We start from the raw sequence: 23,738 nt of genomic DNA on the forward strand, positions 1-23,738 counted from the left end.
TTTATGGGTTTGTTGAGTTTCCAGTCACTGAATGTGGGGAATGACAGGTAACAAAACCTGGCAGGAGCTTCTGTCCCTCAAAAGGTACAGCCCTTCCTCTCCCGGCTTTTCTGCCTTTCCACGCACACTCGACTGGCACGTTTTGTACCTTTGCCAAGCACAGGTGGGACAGTCCCCCACAAGACACGCACAGCTCTAGAACCAGGAATAGTTTCAGCATAATGACTCTCTGACAGAATAAGAACAAAGAACAAAGTTTTCCAGTGATTAGTTATATTTTGAGTGCCAAATTAGGGCTGCTCTGAGGTAACAAAGTCACATGCTTTGGGTGAGTAATGTTGTAAAAAAATCAGGCTGTTCCAAGGAATCTTAATTTAGGTCATTGAACTAAAGCAACCAAATTCTGCAGTTGCTTTGGAAAATGTTGACCTGGTATTTCAGTGTCACGTTACCAGGACTGCACACCAGGCTCCTTCAGCTCCTTTTATCATCTCGCTCCTGCACAACCTAAGGTCAAAGCAAAGTCTGGTAAGGCACAAGAGATGACAGGAGAACACAGACCTTGCTTAAATCTTCGCATCCAGAGGCCCCAGAGTCTGTTCTCTCCAGCACTTACAAACCTATCTGAAGGTGAACAACAGTCACTATCACAACCGCCTATCAGTCGCATAATCTTTATTTAACTCTAAGCTAAGCCGCAATTGCAAATAGAAAACATAAGAGAAAATCCTGTGCTGTATTTTCAAGGAACTTATTAAATATCTTTTTTTCATTTTACAGAACTTTGTGTTGCACATACACAGAGAGATACACTGAAAAAACTCTGAATGGATACCCAAGGGATCAGTTTTCAAATTGTCTGCACAGCAATAAAAAAGACGCGTTTCACATTTTCTGTTTGCTGATAACTCAGGTCCATACACAGATAATTCTGCCTCGTCTTGTAGGCAGAATGTGCTAGCCTCTTCCACGAAAAAAATACTGTGCGTGAACATTATTGCGATAAACACCCATAAGTCATTATTCTACTGTAAACCTTACATAAACTAGTTAAGAAGAAGGATCCTGCCTTTGAATTATAATCTATTTCAGTCTGAGGCTGCAGAAATAACTACTGCTTCCTCTCACTTGGGAAGCAAGCAGAGCCTGGAAAAGAAGAACTGTAGTAAAGGGCACCCAGTCAGAAAGCTCTCAGCAGCGAGGAAAACATCCACAGCTCTGCAGAAATAAACCCTCAGAGAGAAACACTGCATTTGGAGGAGCACTGAGGGACACTCACTTTAAAAGATTTACTGTCTCCTGTTGGAAGATGTCAGACCACTCCACCGAGGCTGTTGATGGTTGGATATTGATTTGTGCACTCTGGGTTTTCAGAAGGTGTGTGTCTACAGCATAAGCTTTTAAACTTTGCAAATACCTTTTTCCTAGTGGCCTTTTCTTGACCAATGCTTTTCACTCTGTTATATCTGAACCACATAAGGGAGGACTTCCCTGGCACTGCATTGTCTTCAAGTCTCATTCCTGAGAAGTCAAAGCATACTGACGCATGAACAACTGGTATCTAACACCTTAAAAAAAGGCAGAAAGCAGACATGCTTCCGACTATTAGTGAAAACCTTCTTTCCCAGATACACAAGTAGTGACCTCTGCCACAAGTAGGATAGATATAAAAAGTAAGACACTGAGTTGAATTAAAATCTTTGTGTCATTGAATACAATCTAATTCCCGCTGCTCTTCAGCATTCAGTGGAATGCACATCTTTATATTTTTGCAAATTTCTGCATTTTCACAAAAGAAATTAGTGATGAAATCAGCATAATAAATAGTGCAGTAGTAATTATCTCTTAGGTTTATAAGGTACCAAAGTAAAAAGAAAAAAAGCCCAGGTCTGAAATAAATTCCTTACTCTACCAAGATGTACGAGGTTTGCTTTTTCACTATTCCCTCAGGATTTTTAAATTTTACCCTTTAAGTTTACTTAGGATTACAGTTTTAACCTTTCTAGCTGAGATTTGAACAGACACTTGAATTTTGTGGAAGTGTGGAAATCCAGCGTTCTAATATTGAACTGAAAAAGTTAAATCTCCTGGAACTTGGTGTCACTGAAGTATCAAGTCAAAGGAAAAGAGAGACATCAGGTTTTCAGTCTCTCCCCTGAACAGAGCACGTTGTGGTTGGAGGATAACATTTATCAGAGTTATCACAGCAGATGCCCAGATGATAAGCCATTATCAAGAATTTACTCTTTTGGAATATCTTTAAACTGACTTTCTAAGGAAATAATGATGCTATGTAAGCATCCGTGCCCACCTCTCCTTCAGCATTACTAATCTCAATTGCCAATTACAATCAAATCTGAAAAAGGAGGAAACAAAGCCGTAAGGTCCTAAAAACTTTGTAAAACAATGTGGTTCATTAAAAACAGGGACATTCTGCAGTGTAACCTGAATTGTTATCATAGGACAGAGAATCCACAGGAGTATAAAAGAAGAAGAAGCAGAGACACTTCATGCATATCTCAGACTCGGGAAAATTCTGTCAGAGCTTGACCTGTTCAGATATCAAGGTCAGTTAGTCTCATGATGCCAATGCACTGGGAACTAAATGTTTTTAGTTCCAGTGTTGAAAGAATATAATTTTTCTAAACGGTCTATTCCACAAAAAGTAATATAATTTAACTTTTACACAGATACAGAATGAAAATATGTGCTGAAGCATCAAAAGATTATATGAAAACAGGTTTATTAATCCTAACTGCCCTCTTTTCTCTAACATCTAAAGAATAGGGAAGGTTAGATGAGTAAATAGAACTGAGATCTGAACTCAGACCTGGAACTCAGCATGAATCCAACATGAATCATTAAGTGACCCACTGCCTTTACTCTTCTTCAAGATAACCATTGATATTGGGTGATATACTGTCAATTACTATCAAAACCCTCTCTTCAGCATGTGTCTCCAAACACAGTGCTGTACCAAGGAGGCAATCACTTAAAACTTTGTTCCAGCTTAGAGCACTAGACTAGGCTTTGTTACATAGTCTATTCAGTCATCTGACCACTGATTTACAAGTGCCAACTGGTCTCTTGACAATGGTGGATACATTTTTCACACCCTGCAGCAGTGAAAGACTAACATCACTGCACTAATATGAGCCATTTATGTAGAATTTCCTTTTTATGGTATCTTTAATATTCAAGCTAGAGCAAGGTAATGGCTTATTTTAAGAAATTTTGTGTAAGTGTCCATTTGGGTATTGTAGTTTATTACAAATTTCCAGGTCTCAGTCTACACCTGGATCTGCATTTTATGCCTGTAAGTTAGCAGAGAAACTCACACATTCTCTGAAGCAGGAAAAAAAGAGAGAGAGAGAGAGAGAGGAGAATTTGTTTGATTTCTCTTAACTGTGCAATTGTGTTACTCAAGTAGGCTCTGCAAGGCCTCTAAATATGGAACACTTATTTAACAGTGATCCTCTTGGGCTCAGGGACTGGTGATGGTACCTGTGTAGTGGTTGGCACGACTCAAGAAGAGAAGAGGGATAAGAACATGCCACTAAAGAGGGAGCTGACAGGGGCGTACTGGCAACTTTCTTAACCCCTGGAACAGCACCAGTTACAGTTTTAAGGTGGATCTGCCTCAAATTCATCATCTTTGTGAGCTCCCACTGAAGCCATTTAAGCTTCAAACCCCAAGTCTCATGAAACTAGGAACCAACATTTTAAATGGAAACAACTGAACAACATAATGACATATAGCAAAAATACAAAAGCTTTCTGTACAAGCCCCCTGTATCATTGCAGCCATTTCTTGGTATGTGAGCTGGCTCTCGGGCAGCCCGGTGATGCTCAGCAAGCTCTGCACTGTCCATCCCCCTGGTCCCTCAGCAGGCTCTCCTTTTGGCATTTTTGAGACCCTGCTGATGTGTTCCCCAGCTCCACATGGGACGTATTCTGCCAACATGCACACTGTGGTCCTGTGTTGCCCAAAGGGATGTAGCCATCTCTTCATCCTGGGGCAAGGATCAAACCTAAGCCAGTAACTCTCATCAGAAATACATCCCACAAATTTATGTCACCTGTGGATGAAGGTGACCTCCTACAACTAAATTAATGGTGTCCTTGCCAAGTCTATAGAGACTGGAAGATGCTCTAAAGTATTCAATCCTTTACCACCTTCCCTTTCATTCTGCTATTTAAAGAAAAAAAAAAAAAAAAGCAGTGCAAAAGCCCTAATACATATTCAACCAATTTATCTTCTCTGTTGTAAAATCCTTTGAATTATATTGAGCATTTCAAAATGTGGATAAATGTCATGAAGAAAATATCTGATTGTTTTGGGGATGCAGAATTGTGTAACTTGGATAACTGGACTAAAATGGAAAGTTTATTACTAACTGTTTGATATGAGCAAACTACATTTTTATCTCTCAATAGCAGCAACCTTAATACATTTTGCAGTTTTGCCATTAAATACAGAGAGACGATTTTCCATCTAATTTCTAAAAGCAGTTTTGTGGAAGAAAATGGGTAATCAACATGGAGAAAGTCTTTCTTCTGAAAATGCTTTTAGTCTAACATAAATGACAGCTATTTAAAGGCAATCACTTGTGTTTTATATCTCACACAAAAACCAGCAGACACAGTACCCTGCCTTTGAGACAAAACACTGATACATGTGACAGAACATTTCAAGCAGTAATAATCAGAAACCACAGATTCAGCAGCATCTAGAAAAAAATCTGAAATATCCTCCATTAAAATCTGTAGCTGTTTTTGCTATTGTGGGACAGTCTTTAACTGATATTATGTGGTATTATATGATGAATAACTAAATATTTGCATCAGACAGGTACAGGAGATGCAAATCACATTTCTTCTACAGTATGTACACTGATAACTTACACATCTATTAAAAATAAAGTGGCTTTCAAAATATCACCCAGGAGGCATGTGTTCTGTTCAGTGACCTTTGGAAACTCTAGTCCAATGAATAACTAGTGATGCGCAAATCAGTTGAGAGACAGTAGATAAAAAGTGCTCATAACCTTATATGTTATCTGTTATGAGGATGGCTATGGTAAAAAGATATATTGCTCTTTCATAATTTGCCTGAGAGAGCAAATCAATGAGAACATAAACTTCTATCCCTTTAAGTTGAATGGCTATGATATTCATTATCTTGGACAATTAAAAATATAACATGCAGAAAAAGTGCAATGAATTATATAATCTAAGTATCTAATTGAATGGTAGTTTGCTACCTTACAGGCATTTGTTCACATGGCATCAGTCACATCTTGGTAAATCTGACCTTGCATTCAAACATTTTCTGTAGAAAGAAGCCTAATGGTGTCTGCTTCAAGATTATAAATCTTCATATTACCAGGATGTTGGTAGAATATTGAAGGAATTCACCAATGATATTAGAAATCTTTGTAAGCAGTAAATCATAGAACCATAGAATCATTTTGGTTGGAAGAGACCTTTAAGATCATTGAGTCCAACCATAATGTAACTCTAGCACTAAACCATGTCCCTAAGAACTTCATCTACATGTCTTTTAAACCCCTATAGGGATGGTGACTCCACCAAAGCTCTGGGCAGCCTGTTCCAATGCCCGACAACCCTTTCTGGGAAGAATTTTTTCCTAATATCCAATCTAAACCTCCCTGGCACAACTTGAGGCCATTTCCTCTCGTTCTCTCACTTGTTACTTGAGACAAGAGACCAACACCATCCATGCTACAACCTCCTTTCAGGTACTTGTAGAAAGTAAATATATGATATATGACAAAGCTTAGACTTTCTTTCTCACACAATATGTGGTTACTCTAGTCTTGAACTTGTGACAAGGAAAGTCCACAGTCTAAAGAAAACAGTTAAGTAACAAAAAAGCAAGGAAAACACAGTGAAGCCAGGCGTTATGATGCAGCACAAATTTTAAACCTTTATTTTTTTTAATTTTTGGTGCTACTTTTAAACCACACTACCAACAAAGCATTCACTGCCAGCCCTGGTTATAGCTTACGTAATTAAGACTTGCATAAATGTATCCTTTACACATAGATATGGCCTACAGCTTTTATATAGTTACTTGAGAGTTAAAAACACTTTTGCAATTTTTGTTTTATAGCAAAAGACTACGTGTCTTATATTATTGTGCACACATGCAAGAAAATCAAGGAGGTTGAAAAAGATCTCACAATGCCAGTTCACAAGTAAAAGGGAGTTACCAAGTCACACAAGCTCTTCTCAATAATCAAACACCCAGTTGAACACTGACATAGTTATGGGGAAGAAAAGTATTCTGGACACTGCTCCGCAAGTGGCTACACCCAAAATTTCTTAAAAACATGGAAGGCTTATCCTGTTGGATAACTCACATTTTCATAGTTAAGAATATTGCACATCTTTAGCCAAATATTAATAATTTTATTCTCAACCACTTTTAATTTAATAAGAAATTGCTTTTTTTTTTTTTTTTTTACAGTTTAGATTTTTTCCTGCTGCAGAAGGATAAATTATACTTACCCTCTCCAGAGTAATTTCTTCAAATTCATATTCGATTTCTGTTCCATTAACCTAAAGAAAATAAAATCAGAAAGTTCCTTAAATGCACAGGCAAGGTAATTTGTTAGGGATACTGTACACATGTTCCAGTATTACCAGTTTACTGAAGCACAGTTTTCAACATATAGGTGAGGCTATCTTATACCTACTTAGTTCCCCTTTGTCTTGCATGGCATGTAATCAAGCCTATGAACTCGAAAACAACAAAACACTGAAATAATGGATAACCAAGTCATCTACACAATATGACTGATATTTGGTATGGTTTGTTTAAGGCCTTTGTGCAAATGTTTAAATAGTTTCCAAGGTAAAAGTTTAATGTCAAAAATAGAAGACCTGTTGCTAAAAATTATTCTCACATGTGGAAGAAAGATTAATTATTCATTGCCTTACGAGCTCCAATTTACTTTGCAATATAAAATGAGACAGGAAATTCAGAGTACTTATGTAAAAATCACTCACTGATACATATAGTGAAATACATCTTGTTTACTATATTAACCCAGGGCAAGAACATGACAGAGGACCTTTTGCAATAGGCAGCTGAATGGCAAAAAGGCACAGAATGTTAATGCAATTCATACACTGAGTTTCAGTGTCAAAATAAATTAAGCTACAAAATGTAGAGCACCAAAATGGATTTTGCTGGACAAAAAAATCTATCAGTGGAAGACGACACTGATTTAAGCAGCATTCTGAAACCTTGTTACAGTCTGACATGGATTTTTCCTGTCTTTCTAGGCACCTCACTTAACAGCGCTTTCTTAGTTTCTTGATTTCTTAAAATGTGTAGACTGCCATTTTTAGAAAGCTGCAAGAGCTGACTATATTACAAGTAAAATGTGTAGCAATTAAAATACTTCCATTACTAAAAATCTCTGAAGAATTTCAAAGTGTCCCTTAACTACAGACACTCAGCAATTTTTTTTTTTTATTTGGGCAGAAAATATTAATTAATAAACATAAAAGTTTATGCCAGTCAATCAGGCTGTTTTTGTGATAATAGGATATTTCCTGGAAAATAGTTTTACTTTAGTGTTTTACTTAATTTACGCTGAAGTGAAGCATTAGGATTGACCTAATATTGGAGGAACACATTTGTTATTTGTCAGAACAAGACCATTTATTACTCTTCCCCACTCCCAGCTGCTAATTTTCTATATTAGTTTCCTAACTGCAATCAGAAAATACTGAATGCAAATCATTCTTTATCTAGCCAGGCACCTTTCAAATGTAATTAGGTACTTCTTTGGTGAATGTTATAACTAGGTACATGTATCTACCAAACAAAACCTTCCTATACAAGCCACTAACTATTTAATTTGTCTGCAATTCAAGATCTCATAAAGCGTGAAATCAGTAATAGAAATAAAATCCCCAGAATTCATGTTGAAAAGGAAAGAGAGGGAGAAGTCCAAGCAAATAACCCATGCATAAAAATGAAATTAAAACACAGTATCAATAAATAAAATATTTAATACATACATAATATTTGTATTTTTACATTATTACAATCTGATAATCACATTACGCTATATTAAAAACAGAGATGAAGAAAAAATATGCTATAGGATATTTTCCCGTTTTATGTTATTTTAATGCTTTCTGCAAAGACTCTTTTATTAATATAAGTAACTTACTAGGTATGATCAGCTTTATAGCTATTCCATTTTTTATCCTTTCTTGTCTAATGATAATGAAATCAAAGCTATCTATATGTGTCTGTTTCATGAACTTCTCTTTTATCTTAGCCTGGTGGATAGCTCTGATCTATGTCTTCAATTCCTCAGCCTTGCTCTATAAAGCTGTCTTTGCTTCACTGCTTATAATCACTTTTCCTTTGCATTAAAAACTCATTAGTGCAGCAAAATGGGAAAAAGAGGGACATGAGAAGTGAGCAACCTCTGCATAAAAATGAAAGGAGGAAACACAGGCTGAATACTCAATTTGTATTTGCACACAAACAATATCTTGATCACGATCGTCTGAGGGGTTTCTTTTATCATCCACAGTCACCATTCCAAAAAGGTCTTCATTTAAAACTGCCATTAACCACAGCAGAGATCCATTATCAGGTTCTATAGCAGGTGGGAGGATATGAACCAAAAAGCTGATCTTGATCCAACTCCTTTTGTGATTTAAGTCTATATACCTACACAGGCAGTGTTCACTGCCCTGTTTTTCTTTCCGGTTGCTCAAAAGAGCAGTGCAGTTATTTCATAAAGGGTCTAATAAGAGATTGCATCTACCTGAGGCAGGTGGAATGATGATGTATGCACTGCCATTCAATGCTAGCACCATTTTATTACATATTTAGACTCTCTGGCTGTGCCTACACTGCTAAATTAGAGTCAATTTTCAGCCAAGTCTCAGTGCTCAAGGCTGTTTCTGTCTGAAGCCTGCTGGAAACAAATAGCCAAGGAGTGAGCCAACAGTTAAGCAGGAGAATCATGGCTCCAGTGCTGGAACTGGCTTGTCAGTCCTCTCATTTAGCAGCACACGAACATACTCTCTGTTTTTGTCCATTTTAACTTGACAGTCTCCAGCCTGACAAAGCACCTAAACAAGCTTTCTGAATCTGCAATTTCTATTTCTTGCAAGCACTGGGAACCTGTTCTTACGTATCTCCTTAGAAGAGTTTTCTAAATTCTGCTTTCATATCAGATTGAAGCAAGAACACACAGCAAAATTTACTACGGCCTGCGTGATTTTAGATAGCTATGAAAAATTCTGAACATTTTTGTATGGTTTTCTCTTCTTCACAGTCAAAGAAATCATCAGCATTTCCAATTCAGTTTGGGAATATTCTTCCCCATCTTTCAGGAGTGCAAGGTTGACTCAACAGATAGCTTTAATCTCAACAAATTTTGATATTTTTAATGCTGAAATGTGAGAATCATATAATCATAGAATTGTTTGGGTTGAAAGGGATCTCCAAAGCTCATCCAGTGCCACCCCTGCCATGAGCAGGGACATCTTCACCCAGATCAGGTTGCTCAGAGCCCCGTCCAGCCTGGCCTGAGATGTCTCCAGGAATGTCTCCACCACATCTCTGGGCAACCTGGGCCAGGGTTTCACCTCCCTCAGTGTAGAAAATTTCTTCCTCATGTCTAGAGGTTGTCATCTAGCTCTCTTTATACTCAGTGAAAAGAAACTGCCATCCAGCGAGACCTGGACAGGCTGGAGAGTTGGGCAGGGGAAAAATTTAATGCAATATAACAAGTGCAAGTGTAGGGTCTTGCATCTGGGCAGGAACAACCCCAGGTTGTTCCTGGAACAACCCAGGAACACAAGAAGTTCCACTTAAAAATGAGAAGAAGCTTCTTTTCAGTGAGGGTGACAGAGCCTGGAACAGGCTGCCCAGGGAGGTTGTGGAGTCTCCTACTCTGCAGACATTCAAAACCCGCCTGGACACCTTCCTGTGTAACCTCATCTGGGCGTTCCTGCTCCGGCAGGGGGATTGGACTGGGTGAGCTTTTGAGGTCCCTTCCAGTCCCTGACATTTTTGTGATTCTGTGTTTCCAGGTCTCAACTCATTTCATCCTACACTAGAAATCTCAGGTAGGTTAGATAAGTTGTCCCCTTGAGGTTTCCTTTCACTACATACAAGAACACCCTAAAAAAGATGTGTTAGGTTTGGTGAGCACTTGGCTTAAATATGTTTTCTCTGCATTACTCCTAACTGTAGACTGGTACCAAACTTCTAATTAAGGGCTGCCATATGTTTTTCATAATTATATAGCAGTGAAAGGCCAGATCTCTGGTTTAGCAGCTTTTCTGATTGCCTTTTTGGGCTTGTCTGCACCTGTAACTGGCAGCACATGCATGGCTTGATATCCAGCAACTGCTCCCACAAGCCTGACGGGTTAGGATGTCTTCAAGGAACAACTCAGTCTGTCCCCTTCTCCTAAAGCTCAAAGCCAAGATACATTTCTATTCGCTGCCAAGATACATTGCTGTTTACTTTCGTTTCTTATTCAGGACATCGATGTCCCCTCTTTGGAGAAAGAGTGCTCAACAACACCTGTGACAATAGTAGGCCTAGAGGACTCTGCCAGAAGAAACAGGTGAACAGGATGAGGTCCATGGGAGGATGCAAACAACCACGTCCTTTCTTGAAAACACAGAATCTGGAATTAAAATGTGTCTCATCCAGGAACATATTTTACATCCAGCAGCAGAAAAAAGATACTGTTGACCAGGACAAAATGTGTAAGTGCTACATGAAGAAGAGGTCTGCATGAAATGTTTAGATAACTTGGAGGGCCTTTGTTGCGCTGCTGTTCAAGAGCAGCATCACTGACATACACATCAGATGGAAGAAGGCTACTCAGTCTCCTGACCTTACATATATTCATGATATGGAGTGTGATGAACTTACAGCTTCTGTAGAATAAGTTACCATAATCCAGTTAAGATCCAATGTTTAAAATAACTACTTACAAAGATGTGGTAAAAGTTACCTTTGATTTACAGCTGCACCTGTTGTACTAGAAGACTTCCAAATGTTTGAGAAGAAAATGTCTTTTAAGAAAAATATGTAGTGTATGGTAACTATCTAGATTCCAGCATTCAAGACAGATTTCCTGGTGATGCTCTAATCACTACTAGAGTTTATTTATCTTTCTAAGAAGAAAGTACTTGTCATCTTCAAGTGACATTTTCTTTCCAAAAAATGAGAAATAAGAAACAGGTAAAAAGAGTTTTTTATATGGTATTTTGTGAAAAACCTGAAATAAAGCACAGCACACAGAAGACCAAAATAAACACCTGACAAACTTACAATTTTACTCTGACTTTGCAGGAAGTTTCTCGCATTTAGTGCAGTTTAAGGACGAGATAAGCAGCTGAGTAAGTCCCTTAATGAAAATCAGTTCTACAGATTATGATAGATTCCTAAAATCCTTGAGAAAACCATTCTGTTGGGTTTTGAATTTTCACATACTCTTTCATTTTGTTAAGATTTCTACCGATATGTTTTTTCTCTTTTTATACTTCTGCAGTCACTTGATTTGATAGACCTGTTTACACTCAAACAAGTAAGCACTGCCTAATTCTTGCATGCTATATTTCTACACATCTACAACTGCATCCACCCACTCAATAAGATAAAGATGTCATCATATGAATTTTAATGATAAGAACTGTATTATGATTGTGGCACCAACAGCATCAAAACACAATTTATACAACTGTAATATTTTTAAACCACTGTACCTATTATTTCAAATGAAACTTCTCATTAGAGTTGTTTGTTATGCTTAGTCTTATTTTCAAGAAGAGACTACTTTGACTAAAAAAATACAACATCTGTAGAATTTTATTGCAAACAAACCCCATTTTAATTATATTTAATTGGATATTGTTTTTCAGCTGTCTTCAAGAAAGAAGACTGCTGCTTCTACTTCCATTATCATACACATAGGAAGATAACTACCCTGCCACTGATTTTCACTTAACATGAGAATTTTATTATTTTGGCTGGATAGTTTCACCCACTGCCTAACCACCCATACCTCATCAGAATACACGGTTGCCAAATTCTTCTTGTACAAGTAACCCTAGGATATATTTTCCTTTAAAAATGTCAAATTCGCTGCATAATTAAGATGGTCCATTTTACATTTCAGAAAAATCAAGGTCATTTGAGTAATTCAATGAGTATAAGATTTAAGTAGCCCTTCATGATTTCTGTTTTATCAGCAGACAAAAGAGTTATCCTTATTTAGCCCTTTGCCATCTCCAGATTTAGATGATTTCTTCATTAATTTTCAAAGGAAACCTGCTGATGTCCTTTGGATATTGTTTTCAAGAGTATTAGAAGCTTTCTTTCTCGCTGCATACAAACAATAGAAAACAGTCTCCTGTGTTCTCTAATTCAAATATGATGCTTTTGTATTTTAAAACTACACTAAAGAGGCTGCCAGAAAGTTTTTTCATGCTAGTCTTCTCTGTCTGAGTGAGTGCATTTTATGGGCTTTTTAAATAAGATACCGCACATTTATTTTTAATCGCAGTCCATAACTAAGCCCACTTCCTTTAACCCATATTTACTTTAAGAAACAAGGAAAATATGTCAAGATCTTTGAATTAAAATTTACCATAACCTAAAACTTTCTTGTCATAGTACAACTCTTCTTGTGCGAAAGTGGAAGACCAGTTTTGAAATAAAATTTATATTTTATCAGGATTAGGTCTTACAGTATATGTGCCCCTGATTTGTGGATCCTTCCACAGACACCTACAGGGCACTTGACCACCCGTCAGTGTACATCCTTTAGAAAAGATATCACCCTCAACACACAACTAACAGAGCTCCAAGAAGCCAAATCCAGCCCTTGATCAACACCTGTAAAGATCTGCAGCACAGTCTTGATCAACTTGTACCCTGCTAAAAGGGTGGGTTTTGCTCATTCTTTTCTTCTTATGTTTCCTATATTGTTCACCAGATCTAATCTTAAGTCAACCTTCTTCACTGTTTGTGTACCATACTCATCCTCTCTTTCTTACTCCTTCACATTTACCCTGGGTTTTCTCGTTTCCATTCTCAAGGAGAAAATACCCATTTAGCAAGTAAACATTGTAACTCCAGTAGATTCGCAAATCCCTAATTTTATCTTGCCATACCTCATTTTTTTAAATCTTGTTCAGTACAAAATAATGTTTTCACTGTCTCTTGTGAATCACTAGCCCCTAGCACTAGTCGAAACTTCTCATATCTGCACCTCAGCCTCCACTGCTTTCTCTGATTTTCATATTTTACTTGTTTCTTACTACCTCCAAACCTGCTGTTTACATTTTCTCTCAGATGCAGGCGCACACACATACATAGTGAATTAAACAGACTTTATCTCATCCCACTTCATCCTAAGGATTATTCATGAGTTCATGTTGTATTCATACAGGTCTTATGAGGAGCAGCTGAGGAAAATGGGGCTGTTCAGCCTGGAGAAAAGGAGGCTGAGGGGAGACCTTATCACTGTCTGCAACTGCCTGAAAGGAGGTTGTAGCATGGAGGGGATTGGTCTCTTCTCCCAAGTAGCAAGTGATGGGACAAGAGGAAATGGCCTCAAGTTGCACCAATGGAGGTTTAGAGTGGATATGAGGAAAAAAAATGAATAGTTTCAAAATCTCGTCCAAATAAGGGATTCTCTTTTGGTTTTCCCTACTTGCTGCTCTCACTCCTTACAATACTTTCTCCTATTCAGCAACAATTTAGATCTTTGTAGCTGTTATATCTCCATAGATCTGACATTTTCTACAGTCTGAAAAACTGTATACCCTTTTCATAAAGAAAAAAAACTTTATACCCTCCTCCTAGGTATTCATGTTGTTTCATGCAGCTTACATATTATGTGATAATACTCTGTTCTTCACCATGTAAGCCATCAAATTTTCCTTCATCTTCTCTTTGTTTTGTCTGTATTCTGATGTTGTCCATATACACGACAAAAGAAAAGTTTCTATATGCTGGTAAGTGTAAGCACTTGATATCTCTAATGCAGACCCATTACAAAACTGCCAGTTCCATGGGCATAATCCATGGAGCAGATCAAAGCAGAGATCACGATTTCGAAAGAGGTTCACAGTAAATGGGAATGAAATTGCATCCCTGTGTAAATTCTGTTTAAGCTAGCACTTCCAAGTTGTACACAATTAATATCAACAAAAGAGGAAGAATGCAAATTGCAGCTTTTGCAATTACAGCCTTGTCTCTTACACTAAAAGAAACTCCTATGCCATGATATTAGCTATTTAACAGGTAGAAATCTAAGTTAGGCCATTGTCTAGGCTTTTATTTTACAGGTACTGGACAGAGGAATCAAGAAGGGGTGATATATGTCATGTGCCTTAGTCTTCGGATGAAAGTGCCATTTGAGGAACCTCTGTTTGCCCACTGACCATAGAGAAACTTGAGACTGTTAAGATTTGCATCTTAAAAAACAAAACAAAACAAAACATAAAATCCTTATATTTCTGCATCTTAAATTTATAGTATACATCGGTGCAGGAATTTGAAACTGTGCATTCCAGAGAAACGGATGCAGTCTTTTCTTTCCACAAAAGTGCATTCTTTCTTGTGTATTTCAGGTCATTTACTGTACCGCTCCAGAAGTTCCCAGTCACTCCGCCTTTCATTTTCTTCTGTGCCTCTGCCATTGCTGACACCCTAACAGATGAGTTATCATAAATTCTCTTTTTGTCAGGTTCCTATATCTCTGGTCCATTTCAGTTTTAGAAGAAAATACATCAAACTTTTCAACAGTCTGAACAGTTCATACATTTCTAGACACGATTTTCTTGTGTAGTATCTCATTCTATGTACAAGATACATAAAACCAGAAAGCTGCTGTTGCTTGATTGACCTTATTTCATCAACAAAGATTATGAAGTATTTGTATCTTGGGACTTACAAGGTTATTTTAATAATGTTTAATACTGTAATTTGCATGATTTTATTTAAAAGGTCAGTAACTGTAGTTGGAAGGTTTAAAAGGCAGAAATTAATACATGAACTGTGGATTAAGTTTGATTTATTTAAACATTTAAGATAAATTTTTCTCTCAGTTTTAGGGAGAAATCAATAACATACTAATTGGCAAGATTTTAGGCCAGGCAGGAAGAATAATTTACTGCATTCTTTGACATCCATGACATGTTTATGTAGCAATCATATAATGAAATATATGTAACATACACAATGGGCATGCCCCACTTCCTCAATAAATAAATATACAACCAGCATAGTCTAATCTCTTGCAATTTGTTAAATGACAACATACTCTGACTCATACCTTGTACCTAAAATTGTCTCCCAGTAGCTTTGTTTATATTTGAGAGTTTATAATCCCTTCCTTGCTCTCTCACCCCATTGCCTATGAACAAACCACAATCAATGAATTCCTCTGGGTTCTTTTCTTCTTGTCTGTTAACTCCAGCACAAGTACTGAAGGCTAAACTGCACTCTCAGTAACACCGGTGCAATCCCACTGGTGTCACTGGGCTTGTACTATTGTAACTGATGTTACATTTAATCATGTGTGGCTGTACTTACACCTGCATGAGGGGCAAGACCTGAAAAGGTAAAAAAAAGTACTTGCACAAATAATAAAAAATGAGTAATATTTACATAAATAAAGTGTATGCACATTTATAAACAAATATTCATGTATTCCACAGGACAAGATTCTTATGCACGAATCACTTGCTTTACAAGTATTTTTATAGCAGCAGAAAGGTTCACTGTTTCCCTTAAAATCTTGGAAGACACTTTAGTGTATGTCTGGCCAGGGAGCCACAGAACCACAGTCCTCTGCACTCTACAACTAAAAGCATAGCAGAGCAGCTCCCTCATGCCCAATTAATTTTGCTGCAAGGAAAAAAAAAGTAAAAAGACAATCTGAGTGTCTAGGACAAAATCAAAGTGGTTTTGTGCTTCCTCTCACAAGCTCAGGGAGAGAAAACTGATGTAACTGTTGTTCACAGGGATTAATAGTGTAATAGAGCACACCCTGAGAAGCAGCCAATACAGCACAACTGATCGTCACCAATCACAACCTAAGCGTAGCCAAAACTCCGTAAATTGCTTCAAATGCCTTTCTGCTTTCTTGGTAAGAAAAATTAGTTTGCATCATTTTGAGAGAAATTTCAGTTTCCCAGAAAAATTTCTTCAACTGAAATCTAAGGAGAAAGGGAAGAATCACTTCATTCCATCTTCGGTTTCATTTCTGATACAAAGATGAAATCTTATGAGATGAACCTGAATGTTATTTTTTAAATTATGTCTATACATTGCCTCAGTACTGTAGAAAAAGAAAAAAAAAAAAAAGAAAAAAAGAAAAAAAGAAAAAGATAAAGCTTTTAAGGTTACATATTAACTACTGCATACAACAGTGCAGATGCTTAGAAGCACTAAGGAAAAAGTCTGAGAGAAATGCTGACACATAATGCTCTTTAAAACAAGCACAAAAAGCTTGCACTGCACAATAAGCTCCCTCAGGTTCCCAGGTTTGGAAGGCAGTGTTGGAAAAAAACCTATGGCAGAAAAAAATATAAGACTATTTTTGATACACTAAAATGCACAACTACAACACAGAAATACTTTGAAAATGTTTGATGTTATGCAACAGTACTTTATAGTGTCAAGTATTACATCATCTCTTTTCAGAAGCAGAGCATGATTTACCAAATATATGAAGTATCTTTAGCACGTGCTCCATAGGTTTCCTGACATAATGAAGCCTATGATTTCCACATATAAACTGATGTTTATAAGAGATGTGGAAAACATTCTTCTTCATATCTCATCAATATGTAATAAAGTTAGTGGTCAGTGATCATCATAGGCAGATTTGTGTATAATGTATGTCCTGAACATTACAGAATCACAGAATGATTGGGGTTGGAAGGGACCTCTAGAGATCATCTATTCCAACCCACCTGCTAAAGCAGTTTCACCTGAGCAGATCTCTAATATACATAAGCCACTAAACAGCCATTCCTTGGCTTTACTACACTGTACATCCTCTAATGCTCTGCGGATGTGTCATTTTTCAGGATTTTTTTTTTTTTTTCTGCTTAATCCAATATTTGGAATCTGTCAAGGTATGTCAGAAAAGCTCATCTGCACTCCTAGAAAAGAACGGAAAGAGTCAGTTGCATGTGAGGGAGCCCAGATGGCAACCTGCCTGGCTGCTCCCAGGCTCATCACAGGACCCATCAGCCCATCAAAGCCCATCACCCCTATAGCCCCATTGGAGACCTGTCCCTTCCCAGGGAAACCTCAACCCCATGGGCTAAAGGTAACACCCAGCATCATGGGTCACCTGGAGAGCACCTTACAGACTGGGAAAGGTATCACTGCCCGTGGGGTTGGGACATATGCCTGTGGGGTTGGGACCATGCAAACATGGTCAGTGCACTCCCCTGTCCATGTCCTGCATCTGCTGAGCATCATCTGTCCTGTCTTCTATTAAACTCTATTTATTTTCTTCAGTGACGAGTGCTCTATTCTGTGTGTAAATGGGGGGGTGCACATGAGGCAACTGGAAGAGCTGGCAACTTGGAGGGACAAGGAGTCCAAGACAACTGGGATGGACACGATGAGGCCATTGGTGGTGCTTTTGTTTGTGTGAGTGCTGATTGCATCTGTGTTCTGTTCAGCCTTGTGTTTGTGTATCTACGTGTCTGTGTGTCTGTGTGTATACGCGTCCGCATGTCCTGTTTGTGTGTGTGCTGACTGGAAACACACACACAGCCTTGCTACTGGTTGGACATTGCAGCATGGAGTTGCAACAGCCTCTCCTCTATCAGGCTACCAAATTCAGCAACCCCCTAATGTCATGTAATAATTCATGCATGCATATTGCAAATATAGTATTTTTTTTCTCTATCACAGACAATGCAAGACTAAACTGAGAAAAAAAATTGCTTACGTTTGCAGGCTTATGTTCTTTGCTATGTATCTCCTATTTTCACCATAGCAGAAAGATTAAAAATGTGACAGGAAAAGCTATTCTCATAATCTCTTTGAGTCATTCTTTACAAAGAATTGGCAGGGAAAGAACAATGGCTAGAAAGAGACCTGGATATAAGAAACTGCACTCAAAGGGTATGTGATGGAAAACTATATACAATATTAAAGCTTTAACTTTACTAAAGTAGAGGAATGCTGACAAAATATAAATTAACTAGCTTTTAGGTACAGCAAAATATTAAAAATATATGGAATTCAAGAATGGGGTAGAAAGTCAAGAATCATTTATTTTTCTTCTATGGGTTTGCATATAGAGATAAGGTTCCTTGAGACATGGAACTGAAATTGGGATGCCCAGTCCTCACTAAAGACTGACCTGTCTTACTGATGAAATCAATCTCCTGAAGTCATGAGAGTGGCTCCTGGAGTTTGGTCCCTATTTTGAAAGACTGACACCTTTCAACAATGTCAAGATAGATGAAAAGGGGAATATATTTGTTTTCTTCTGCATGAAAATCAAATCCCTGGAGAATGGAAGAGGAGCGCTTCTCCAATTTGTTTTATAAACAAATTAAAGTAATACATGGTGGCTCTAAAAAGAAAGAAAACAGTATTGAAAGCACCAGCTGCAAGTATGTTTGTCCTCCTCTGGGGGAATAACAAGAGGTCATATGGACAGTTGGAGACTTTCATAATTTATAGAGTAAGAAAGAGCACTGTTAAGATAACAGCAATCTGCTTCTACTAAAGAGAAAGATGATGGTGAAATCAGAGTGATTAATCAAACTTGTATCCTGCACATTATTTGAAAAATTATTATAATCTCAAGAGCTTCCAGATAAACCCAGTGTACTATGCTCACATTTTCATCACCTTTGCAAAGTCTAACTCTTGAGTTTGGACATTATACACAACTAATTTTGTAATGATCGCACTACTGCTTGGTTAAGCTGTGTAAAGAATGAGACAACCACAACAAAATCCAGCAAAGTGAAGTTTTCTGCCTAGCTTCATAAACCATCAAAAATTCAGCACAAATAATTTGTGACTAGAAATAATCCAGAGTTTTAAACTATTGCCATCTTCATGCAGAACTGTTTACAGGCAGAAATTACTTGGCAGCTGATGGAATATGATAAGGTAAGATACAAAATTTGCACTTCAGTTGTCATTCCTTTTTATTAATAAACTCCACAAAGTGGAAATTTATCTCATGTAGGCATCTTTACTTTCTATTACTATCAAACAAGTCAATCTTTCGTAGAAAATTATGAGAGCTGGGATTTTTAAGATCAGGAAAACAGATACTATCTGTTGAATATTTGGGTTTGCTACTATATACAGAAAGCTAGGTCATCTAAACACTGATTAAAAATATTATTACCATTGTGGCTGATCCACCAGATCACTGCATTAAAAGTAACATGGGTTTTTATATTGTAAAATGTGGATTAGAAATAAGTCACATTCCAAAACAGTCAACACTCACAACTTGCAACAGCAGGGACTTTGCTTCAGAACATTTCCTGAAACTGTGCTGAAGGTGTGTTAGTGTTACATGATGGATCAGCTAATCCCTGGCTAACAGTGAGGGACAACGAAAATTTAAATTCAGTTATTAAATTTTGCATTTTTATTACAGCAAAATTTTGTTCATTCAGATGTACATATGTTGCTGTAGGAAAAGAGTGAGAACACACTGCAGCTATTCTAATTTTTTTTTAAAAGTTTACACATATAATGTGAAAAAACTCTCATAAAAACTGCAGTGGGTAATGTTAAGAGCAATACGTAAGAGATCATAAGGTAAGGAAAACTTTTCTATCCAACGTTATTACTAATGTTGCATTACATACTGCCAGGATAACAACCTTCCCTTGGCTGAACTTTAAGAGTTAGTTTGCAAAGCAAAACATCAATCAATACCATACATAAAAAATAAATACCCTTAAAATTCCAAAGGGTACTCATAAAACAAATTTCAGATGTGTCTCATCTTAAAGGACTGAGCATCATAGAAATTAAGCCCTGCCATTTCCAATAAGACATGAAGCCAGTATTTTTATTTTCAACTTTTCATCAAAAATAGTTTTCTATTTAATACTGAGCAGTTGCATTCTCATTACTTCTTAGGCTATCAAAGTAAAAGGAATAGGTCTGTCTCTGACAACAGTACTCTAAATTTTGCCTAACTCAGGTCTGAAGTCCTTTAAAATGAAGTCTTATGGAACAGGGAAGCTCCTCCTTTAGCATAATTGAAATTATGAAGATAATGACATCTGTGCTAACTCTCCTTTCACTTTTGAAAACAGCTTTCAGTTAAATTCTACACCTTGCTAACACAGTGAAAACTACCTAGAAGTGCCATTGTCTCAAATAATGAAGAAATTAAGTCTATAAATAAGTAATTATTCACTTGTAGTCCTTATGCTTTGCTCATTCACAATAAAGCTATCATCGTGGAAAACTAGCTTTATCAATTTCTGAAATATATAGTCCAGTTAAGCCTTTTATGCAAAAAGAAAAAAGAAAAACCAAACCAAACCAAACCTAAAATGAACAGAAATATTTAAGGAAGACAATGAGTTTGATGGCTTAAGACCATGGATTGTACTATAAAAGCATGTTTTCAAGAGGTTACCTTAACCACTGGATCCTTTCAAACCCACAGACCTTACTGATTTCAGCTTACTGCTGCAAAATCCAGGAATGTTAACTGTGGGTCTGTAGTGTAATATATCAAAAATGACACAAAAGCAAAAGCTAACTTAAGGGCAGGGAGAGCAAGATGAAAACTAATTCAGACTGCATTTAATTTAGGTCAGTTTGGACCATGCAGTTCTAGGCTAACTCAGATTTCCAAGCGCTTCAAACAGCTCTAACAGACATAATTTGCGTTCTGCAACACATACCAACCTCATGGACAAATTATCTTGTACGAATTACAAATGAAGTATAGCTGGGCATAGAAGAGAGGTATGTACACACACCCCCACACCCACGAAAATATATATGATGTTTCTCAAGGTGATAAAAAGAGCTTATAGAGCAGTTCCTTGCTGGCTTCCCCATGGAAAAAGCTACAAGGACAAGAAGAGCAGCCCAACAGGAATAGACTCACAGGGCGGAATGGCTACAAAATCAAAGCACAGTGCCTCTTTCAGGGGGTTTATCTCAGTGTGGTTCAAAGGACCAACATCCTGAGGGTATCCAGAAGCCTGTTGCTATGTTTAGTTTTTTGTCAGAAAATCTTTATAAGCTCCAGTTTGTGAACTAAAGACTGGTAAATGCAGGGAATTCACTTCTCAAGCATTATCTGGACTAAAATGCTAAAGGACGTGTACTCTAAGGAGACCAAATCCAAAAGGTACAAGGAATTACACATTTTCTATGGTGTGTCCATCTGCAGCAGAGGGACACAGACAAATGTATGATGTGCTCTCTTTACAATTCAATAAGATAATGGGAATGTTTCAATCCAATGTCTGTAGAAAGAATTTCTTGACTGAATCTAAAGGCCAGGGTTATTCACAGGCAACTGAAAACTGAAAGTATTATAATTTTGCAGAATAGAAGTGTGAAAGAATAATTAGATACATGACCAACAGATGCTTTTACTTGTTGGACTGACAGGATGTTGATATTTCTACCCACATTCAGAAACAATGAAGGTTTTCTTCAGATTTCTTTGTGTAAGATGATACATAGCACTCAAATATGCAAAGTAATGCTCATTCCTGAGGAGAATAAAAGAAATCAGCCCCAAATTTTGAAGCTATTTTACTGTAAAATATTGTTTTTTCCCTAGGTAAAAATTATGTCTTTGATGAGGTTTAAATATTCAAAATTTTATCCAGAATTCAAAAGAGAAATCCAGGAAAACAATTACATTTTTACTTCAAAATCACCTTGGCCCCTTTTGTAAGGAGGTTTCTTTCTAAAACAATATATTTTAAAATAAAACATTTGAAATATATTGATTTTTAGAAAGAAAAACATTGTATATGAAACAGAGGCAAAATCAATCAGATTCATAAGATCCATTTTGTACTTTTGCTTTGGGTTTTGGACAGCAACAATGTATTTTTCTGTTATCCATCATACTAAAATCCATTTAAGTCATCAGATGGCAGGACTAAGTTTTTTCTATTTTTGCAGGATTAAGGGGAATTGTTTTATGTTAGTTAATTAGACTTGTGTTATGTTGCACTTTTTTCACCTCAAAATATTTTATAAACATGATTTGAATCAATGTTGTCAATACTTGTGCGATCAACGAAAAAGCTCTTATCCCACTGCAGAAATGATGACATGCAGAACACAGCAGTGATTGCCAGGGCAGACATCACTGCTGTGATACAGAGAAGCCAAACCAATGCAGCTTTTACAAGCTACACAGAGCTCTACCAGATTTTGCCTTTCCATTGTAATCCACATTAACTGGCAGACTGAAAGGTGAGTATAAACAACAAGCAAACAAAACTGGTGTTTAACAACCTGGAAAATAGAAGAGTCCTTCAAGATAATAAGATGTGCAATCTGACTTTCAAGACTATGATCAAACTAATTAAGAAAGAAGCAACAAATTTATTCTGAAGTGAAGTAAATGGGAAGATAGATACATATATAATTATATGTTGATATTTTTATATATGTTAATACATTTATTAATAAAAAAATCCCAGCTCCAAGAGCTCCTTACTTTTTGTATAAATCCAGATCATACTCTTTAAGACAATAAATTCTTTTTAATCCTCTCTTACCACTGCCTTGAAAAATTTGCTCATCAGTGCTGGTTATATATGACACTTCATATTCAATATGTAGTGCCACATTATTTATGCTTTATTGTAGAAATACATAATGTCACCTCCCTCCTCTAGTTTACTTCCTTAGGTCTAGGCTGCGACCTACATTCATATTATCCAATAAAAGCCTTTAGAGTAGTGACTGTCTCTTAGAAATTTGAAAATTTTCCCCATTCTTTTTACAGTCAGAAGAGGAAGAATTTATTTTTCTTCACACCCTTCGTTTAAGTCTTTATGCACCTTCTTCTAATGTGCAAAATCCAGGTGTGCTGGCTGACTGAGATGACAGAGAAACAGTAATAAGAGTAACAAAAATAATAATAATTTGGAAGAACAATGGGAGATTGAAGAAATACGAGGAATTCATTGGGACCAAAAGAAGAATAAAGTACGTATACCCTAGATCTCAGCACTGTGACAAGACAGAAGGAGGAAGGGAACAACCACAGTACCTGAGTGAACTTAATTGATTAATTAATTAATGTTTAGTTAAGCTGAAAGGAAAAAAAGAAATTCCATCATTAAATAAACAGGGAGATTCCCATCAATTTCTGAAAGTGTTGCAGCAAATCCAGACTTCTAGCTACTTTTAACTTAACTATACAGCATTTTGGAAACGAAAAAAGAAATAAATGAAGCTTATTCTGTACAACAGAGAAACTAAGATGATTCATATGTTATTAAATTAATGCTTCTCATTATACAAAAAGATCTAAAATTTACAGTCAAAGAATACAGAACAAACAAACACCCACAAATGTTTAATTGTGCTTAAAATGCCACAGAATAATTCGTTTTGTACCATCGAAGCTCCTTATCAAATTTATTTCCACCAAAGCTTGGCAAGCCAAAGTTGTCAAGCCACTGAACCTAGAAACAAA

At 36.9% G+C, this 23,738-nt stretch overlaps 1 protein-coding gene across 6 annotated transcripts in view; it reads right to left on the minus strand.

Annotated features, from left to right (window-relative positions):
- DLG2 (discs large MAGUK scaffold protein 2) overlaps positions 1-23,738 on the minus strand; it is an 895,217-nt gene that overhangs the window by 393,146 nt on the left and 478,333 nt on the right. For all 6 annotated transcript variants that reach the window (XM_082046221.1, XM_082046225.1, XM_082046223.1 and 3 more), the window contains one exon: positions 6,535-6,585. In XM_082046221.1, the coding sequence (XP_081902347.1) occupies positions 6,535-6,585 (51 nt within the window). The remainder of the gene's footprint in view (positions 1-6,534; positions 6,586-23,738) is intronic.

Source organism: Streptopelia decaocto (genome assembly GCF_964273445.1).
Source record: "Streptopelia decaocto genome assembly, chromosome: 1".
NCBI classification, from domain to species: domain Eukaryota; kingdom Metazoa; phylum Chordata; class Aves; order Columbiformes; family Columbidae; genus Streptopelia; species Streptopelia decaocto.